The sequence below is a fragment of the Lathyrus oleraceus genome, chromosome 5 (genome assembly GCF_024323335.1).
Source record: "Lathyrus oleraceus cultivar Zhongwan6 chromosome 5, CAAS_Psat_ZW6_1.0, whole genome shotgun sequence".
In the NCBI taxonomy this organism is placed as follows: domain Eukaryota; kingdom Viridiplantae; phylum Streptophyta; class Magnoliopsida; order Fabales; family Fabaceae; genus Lathyrus; species Lathyrus oleraceus.
The window spans coordinates 240279257-240287986 of NC_066583.1; the positions used below are offsets into that span (position 1 = coordinate 240279257).

At 33.0% G+C, this 8730-nt stretch overlaps 1 protein-coding gene across 1 annotated transcript; it reads left to right on the plus strand.

Moving 5' to 3' along the window:
- The first annotated feature begins 1782 nt into the window (after positions 1-1782).
- Positions 1783-2641, plus strand: LOC127088026 (uncharacterized). The gene is made up of 3 exons (XM_051028938.1): positions 1783-1943; positions 2017-2086; positions 2221-2641. Exons 1-3 carry the CDS (start codon positions 1900-1902, stop codon positions 2443-2445), a joined length of 339 nt encoding a protein of 112 aa, XP_050884895.1. The 5' UTR covers positions 1783-1899; the 3' UTR covers positions 2446-2641.
- Positions 2642-8730: the final 6089 nt, after the last annotated feature.

The window sequence follows — 8730 nt, forward strand, 5'->3', positions numbered from 1 at the left end:
CCAGGACCATGCAAATCACTCACCAGAATCACCTAACAACATTCCTGCATAAGATGATCATAATCCAACCAACCCAGTTTCAACTTCCCAAATTTTATCCAATGAGGACGATGCGACTGGGGGGGGGGGGGGAGAATATTGAGGACCATAATTGTGTTGCAATAAATTTACCACCAAGAATAGGATAGCTACCACAACACCTCAAAGACTTTCATTACTACAATGTGCATCCCAATATCAAATATCCTATTTCAGATTTTGTCCACTATGACAACTTCTCCCAGAATCATAAAGCTTATCTTGCATCAATTAGTAACACTCAATAACCTACATCATACACTCAGGCAAGTAAACTGCAAGTGGGGATAGATGTCATGGCCCAAGAACTTCAAGCATTGACAGACAATCAAACATGGGAGCTAACCACTCTTCCACCTGACAAAAAGTTAATAGACTGTCGATGGGTGTACAAGATTAAGCACAAAGCCACGGGAGAAATTGAGAAGCATAAAGCTCATTTGGTTGCAAAAGGATTTACTCAAACTGAAGGAGAGGACTTCCATGAAACCTTTGTACCCGTTACAAAAATGACAACCGTTCAATGCTTACTAACTGTTACAGCCACCAAACAATGGATCCTCCATCAAATGGATGTTAGCAATGCTTTCCTTCATGGAGATTTAGATGAAGATGTCTATATGAAACCTCCACAAGGCTACAAAACTACATATCCTGACATGGTGTGCCGTTTGAAGAAGTCATTGTACGGGTTACGCCAAGCCTCTCGAAACTGGTATTCCAAATTACCAAAAGCTTTGATTGATTATGGTTTCCAGGAGAGTCATGTTGATCACAACCTTTTCACGTACACCAAACCATCCATTTTCATAGTTATCATCGTTTACGTTGATGACTTAATCATTGCTGGAAACCATGAAGAAGCTTGTGTTAAATTCAAGCATTACTTAAGTCAATGTTTTCATATGAAAGATTTTGGCAAACTTAAGTACTTCCTCGGTATCCAACTCGCACACGGCCAAGAAGGCTTATTTATAATCCTCATTCTCCAACTTGAGGGGGATTATTAGAGATAAGGTTTATCATAACCATTTTTATAGACTATTATTTAGAATGTTATTTCCCCTCTTTTATCTCTTATATTAGTTGGTTTATTACTATTTCTTAGGTCCAATAGCTTATAATCTCCGATACTAAGTATGTCAGCAATCTTAAAAGTGAAGGACAAAAAGTTAGCATAAAAAAAAGCATACACGGTACATAAAATTAATCGCCATACATATTTTATAATTGTCTTAAGTTGTTGAAAATTTAATACGTTGTGTTTTACTCTTGGAATCTTTGGTCCCAATCGTACATTATCTTATAAAACACCTCAGCTGAAATATACAAAGAGTAATAAAAAAAGCATGATGATCTGAATTCAATCACGTGAAAGAAATGGAAACACAAAAAAGACATAATGCATTGAGTGTGGTTCACATAGAAAAGCAAAATTTCCAATTTAAGAAATTTCCACTTTGTAAAAGGCAAGCAAATTTAGATGCAAAGAAATAGAAGGCACGTGAAAATAAAATACACATTGAGTTACAGTGTGTGGTGTTAATTGATTTTCCATACAAAGGTACGTAACTAATTAATGAGAGAGCTACAATGCTATACAAATGTTTTTCACATGTGTAACTCATTTCCCATGTGTTATACTCATTCAATTCACCTATATATATATATCACTTTTGAAATCTATGTCTCATGCATTAATATTAACCAACTCATGCATGTGTCCATCTAAATATTTTGTGTTCTCCACTATGTAGCTTTTCGCATATTAATAAATATTGTTTCTTCTTTGCCAATATAAGAAGCTACATTGGAATCACTATGAAGAGAAATTGTTATTTTGATTCATTATCTCAAAAATCAACGTAAGTGATTTACGAGTCTTCTTCTTTTTCGTCTATCGTTTTTCATTTTTTTCTTGTATCTGAAATTTTGTAGGGATGACATAGACAAACAACTTGTTGCCATTGCTCATGGATATCACAAATTTGATGATAGAGAATTTCAGGTGATATATATTTGTAAATTCAATCATTGATAATTTTTTCAAATAATAATTATTTTTCTTATAATTTTTTGCATGCAATAATTACATATAAAAAAAACTATGGTTAATGTATTATTGGATGAAATTATTTGCAGGCTAGAGTGATAATATGGTTGGCAAATCAAGAAATGGAAGGAAGGAATGGTAGGAAAAATTTTCCTCCAACACTATCACTTTCATTGCAACCTCAAGTGTTATTAATGCATGCTTCACATGGCTTTTCCATAAAGCGATCTCTTGAAAATTTTCTCCAAAAGAGAAAGAAAAGGATTCAAAGTCACGCCTCTGTTACGTGTCATGATAGTAATAGTACAAATTAGTGAAGTGATTGGAATCAATTCATGTTCATGATTTGTAGGATAATTGAAGCCTACAAGTGTGTATTTTATTGTATTTTTAATTAATATAGGCATGACTAGCTGGTGACAATTAAGGCACGTTTTTTATTTATATGAATGAAGAATATTGACACTTTCAATCTACTACTAGAATCTAGAGCAATGGTTTATAGTTATACAAGCAAAGTGTGGATCTGTCGCATTCAATTTATATATGACTTTGAAAAAGTAGGGAAAATAGATATAAAATTGGCACGATCGGTTAAGAGCAAAGACATGCAACGTGGGTGAAATATTTGACAATTCATTGCAAAAAGTATATAATTCTCACAAAGAAGTAACAATAAAATGTGTTTTATATTCCTATACATACATTATATAGAACACATAGAACACTCTCAACCTTTTGAAATGCCACGCGTAAAAAACTGAAGCTAGTTTTGATTGAGATGTTATGAAAAAGTGTAAGGTCCACATGTCGTCTTCAACATCTTTAAAGTCAATCTCTTATACTTCAATTATATATATATATATATATATATATATATATATATATATATATATATATATATATATATATATATATATATATATATATATATATATATATATATATATATATATATATATATATATATATATATATATATATATATATATATATATATATATATATATATATATATATAATTGAAATATAAGAGATTGAAAGATGGTCTGAATAAACTATGTGTTTAAAGATATTATGGAGATTGTATTATATATAAGAGGTTATAACTAATTATATGCTATAGTCGATGTGAAACTATTTTATATATATATATATATATATATATATATATATATATATATATATATATATAAAATTGAAGTATAAGAGATTGAAAGATGGTCTGAATAAACTATGTGTTTAAAAGATATCATGGAGATTGTATTATATATAAAGAGGTTATAACTAATTATATAAAGATGTGAAACTATTATATATATATATATATATATATATATATATATATATATATATATATATATATATATATATATATATATATCTATATATATATATATATATATATATATATATATATATATATATATATATATATATATCTATATATATATATATATATTCTTAACACCCCTTTCAAGTCGGATCATATATGTCATATGGTTCGAGCTTGTTACAAATGTAATCAACTTAAGAACCCTTAAGATACTTTGTAAACATATAAGTTAATTGGTTTTGGATTTTACGATATATGTGGTAATTTCTCCTTATAGTACCTTGTTCCTTGCATAATGATATTGTATTTCAATATTCTTGGTCTGTTCATGGAAAACCGAATTAGATGCAATGTAGACTGCTGCTTGATTATCGCATTTGAGTTTTGTGTTCTGAAGATCTCTTATCCTAAGTTCTAAGAGTAAAATTTTCCTAAGTTCTGAGAGTAAAATTTTCAGCCAAGCTCCTTTGAGGTTGTTGCCATAACATGGTATTCAGCTTCAACACTAGATAATGCAACTGTATTTTTTTCTTACTTCTCCATGAGATCATATTACCTTGAATCATAACACAATATTCGGACGTGGATCTCCTATCTGACGGTGATTCAGCCCACTATGCATCTGAATAACAAATTATTTTAGCATCACTCTTATCTTCATATAATAGTCACATTCCTTGTGCATTCTTTATATATCTAAGAATTCAAATGGCTGCATCCCAATTACTATCAAGATGAGCATTCAGAAACATGCTCACAATGCTCGCCGCAAATGTAATATTCGGTATGGTGATTGTAAGATAGTTGAGTCTTCCCATAAGTCGTCAATATCTTTCCGGGTCTTTCAATAGCTCCCCCTGATTCGGAAGAAGCTTGACGTTATCCATATGAGTATCAACAGGACGATAATCAAGTATACCAGTTTCACTGAGAATGTCTAAGGTATACTTGCACTGGTTGATTGCAAATCCATATGAGGATTGGGCAACTTCAATACCTAAGAAGTATCTTAGTGGACCCAAATCTTTTATATGGAAGTTTTTGAAAGGATAAGTTTTGATTCGTTGGATACCCTTAGTATCATCCCCAGTAATAAAAATGTCATTAACCTATAACACAAGAAAAATACGTCCACCGGCGGAGGAATGAAGGAAGAAAATAGAGTGATATGTTTCACATCTAGTCATACCAAATTGTATCAAGGCATAGATGAAGCGGCCAAACCAAGCATGTGGGGACTGTTTCAGCCCATAAAGAGAACTATGAAGCCTACAAACAAGTCTAGAATTTCTAGGAGTAGTAAAACTTGGAGTATGATACGTATAAACTTACTCATCCAATTTTTTGTGTAAAAAAACATTTTTAATGTCCAACTGATGAAGTGGCCAATGATGAATGGCAACCATTGCAAGAAAGAGGCGAATTGAACTGATCTTGGCCACCAGAGAAAATGTGTCACCATATCAAGACCAAATATATGTATGTATCCTTAGAATACTAAACGGGCTTTGAAACGATTGATCTGATCATCTGGTCAAACTTTCACTATATAAACCCATAGACATCCCACTGTAGTTTTGTCTGGAGGTAAAGTAATAATGTCCAAGTGTTATTTGAATGCAATGTAGCCATTTCTTCCACCGTCGCCTGACGCCAATTAGGATCAGTCATTGCTTCACCTGTATACTTAGGAATATATGCAGAATCCAAAGAGAAACAAAATAGACATAGGAAGTAAAGAGACAATTATAATTTAAAACATAAGAATGTTTAGGATTAGGACGATGAGACTGAATACCTCTTCGTAATGTTATTAGAAGGTCAAGTTCAGGTAACGTAACTGGAAGAGCAGTTGAAACAGAAGATGGTGTTGGTGGATCAATATCATCACTTACCTCTGATGGACGGGGTATTTGTCACTGGTAGACCTGTAATGGAGGTGTAGGGGTTGCAATGGGTGTGGGATGATGGAAGGATTATCTTGAGCATCTAAAGTACCATTCTCATCAGGTAACACAGAGGTAGAAAAAATGGTGAGGTTTCAAAGAATGATACATCGGAGGAAACAATGTATCATTGAAGTTTGGGACAAAAATAACAATATCCTTTTTGTATACATGAGTAGCCTAGAAAGATACATTTGAGAGCTTTGACAAAAAGATTGTCTTTACTTGGAATGCGGTCATGAGCAAAGCATGTGCAATCAAAGACACGGAAATGAATGGGGTATAAATCATATTGTAGGTTTAAGATAAAGTGTGGAATTTGATCTTGAAGGACCGATGAAGGGATTTGATTGATAAGGTGACAACCGGTGAGAATATCATCACCCCAAAAACGAGAAGGGACATTGTGGTGAAGTAAAAGAGTTTGTGGAGTTTCAACTAAATGATGATTCTTCCATTCAGCGACACCATTTTTTTATGGTGTGTGAGCACTTGATGATGAATAATCCCCTGTGATGTTACAAAAATATTGAAACTGGGATGACATATATTCACGAGCACTATCAGTGCATAAAATTTTAATGGAAGTGTCAAACTGATTTTTTATTTAGACATAAAATTCTTGGAATATATGGAAGACATTTGAGTGGTTTTTCATCAAAAATAACCAAGTACGTCGTAAAAAATTATCTATAAAGGTTACGAAGTAATATCCTAAAGTTGACATGACATGACTAGGATCCCAAATATCAGAATGAGCTAAAGCAAAAGGTGATGCATCACTTCTATTTACTCGTTGAAAATAGGTGTGACGAGTATGTTTTCCTAATTGACATGACTGACACTCAAATGATGAAAGCTTAGAAAAACTAGGAACTAAAAGACGCATTTCATTAAGGCTAGGGTGACCTAAACGTTGATGTGTGAGGCTCTGAGAAGCAATAAAAGCACATTCAGCCAGTGGTGATAAATGATATAATCCTCCGGACTCCCTATATATTCCTATCATCTGTCAAGTACGTCGATCCTGGACATAAACAGATTTATCATTATGCAGAACTAGACAATCAAAAGTATGAGTGAGATTTTTAACAGATATTAAATTGAAAGGACAACCAGGAATATAGAGCACTAAATCTAAAGACAAGTTTGAAAGTAGGCGTGCCTGACCAAGACCTTGAACTTTGATTTTAGAGACATCCGCCACAGTGAAAAAAGGAAAATAATCAGAATAAGACAAGTGAGATAAAAGAAATTTATTACTAGTCATATGATTAGAGGCACCAGAGTCAAGGATCCAAGGACCAGGGGAGGAGGATGTAGAGACAAAGGTTGTAGTATTATCAGACTGAGTAGGAGTAGAAAATGATGGTTGAAAAGCTATTTTAAACTGAAGGAACTCATTATAATAAGCGACTGTAATAGTAACTTCTTTAGTGATAGTCAGTTGAGTGGCAGCAGCAACCCTAGGTTGTCGTTGTTGTCCTCTTGCGTTTGTGCGACATTTAGCTTTAATAAGGTTGTAATGATTGTAATAGTTACAACAAACACCATGGTGTTGAAAACTGCATCCTCTATTTTGTCCACCAATACCATGCTAGTGGGAGACAAACATAGATGATTCAATGGATGTCGCGATTAGTCTCTCACACGAGATAGAAGGAACCTTAGTAAATGTGGCGGAATCGGCGTCTCCTATGAGAGTTGATGGCTTACAACAGAAAATTGAGTACAGATCTAGAAAGAGGGAAGCACAATGGCGCCAGCGATGGAAACTGCGACATGAAGGGTTATTGGACGCGCTATCACGCGTTGCTGGAGCAGTGGCGTATGGGGGCGTGTGGGAAAGCGAGTGAAGGAAAGATTATTGGGACACACAAATATGGAAGAGGAAACTCTAGTGGTATAAGAATCTCGCTGGAATGACGTCAGAAGCAACGACGTTAGTGAAGACATTGTCAATTATGGCCGAAAAGGCAGTGGTATGGTGGTGACCAGAATGATTCACCCAAAAACATTGTTCATCGGAAGACAATGGGTCAACCGAATAAAGCACGGAGAACAATTTAATCTCAAGAAGCTCTAGATACCATATTGAAGTATAAGAGAGTGAGAGACGTTTGAAAGACCGTGTGTTTAAAAGACACTACATAGACTGTATTATATAGAGAGAGATTATAACTAATCACATGCTATAGTCGATGTTAGATTATTTTATATATATATATATATATATATATATATATATATATATATATATATATATATATATATATATATATATATATATATATATATATATATATATATATATATATATATATATATATATATATATATATATATATATATATATCGAAGAAAAGAGAGTTGAAGCACAAAGAGAAAAGATTACATAGCAAGCAAGCTAGAAGTGGAGACTCCAACACAATCAACTATCAAAAGAAAAGAAATTTGAAAATCGGTTCTGATATGAAAATCAGGTTCATCGTCACTTATGGAGGATGTTTGAACACTTGCTTGAATAGCCATGTTAAATGGAATCTCCTGAGTAAAGGGAAATCCCGATACAAGCACAACGGAAAACAAAAATTTATGTTTGGTTGATCCTTACTAATGATACATGATTAGTGATTGAATAATTATCTCTTGTGGTGATGAATACGTTTGATGCGGAATTAGAGGAATGATCACGGGCGTTGAATGAAGAACAACTCCTCTACTTAGTCCACACAAACAAAGTACCTTCAATCTATGTGGTAGCTTCTATGAATGAATACTTTGGGTGAGAGAGAAATAGAAAAATTACGGCCAGGGATTTAGAAACTAAATTTTATCAAGTGTGCAAGTTTCTACAAAAGGGTTCTATTTATAGAAACACGAATACAAGCTAAAAAGCCCACTTAAGTGCATCATACTTTATAGTATACCGTATTTTACTTAAGCGCACTGAACCTTACAATGCTCTATAACTCACTTAAATACATTACCTTACAATTTTATGTAATTCTATTAAGTACATCATACCTTATAGTGTTTCTTATTTGTTTTATCTCTCATCAATTTGTCCTTATGTGTGTGACCCTGTAGGTTTGACGTTTCCAATTATATTAAATCACACATTTAATATAATAAACAATGATTTGTATCTAGAAACACATCACTATTACCCAAGTCACAAAAATGTCATGTGATCTGACAAAACTTTTACGTGATAATGTTTGTGCGTACGATTACCCTTTTTCTTTTATGTTTATATTGAACACAAGGTATAGACTGTTTCACCCTTGTACAATTTAATATTGGGGCCTTAGTTA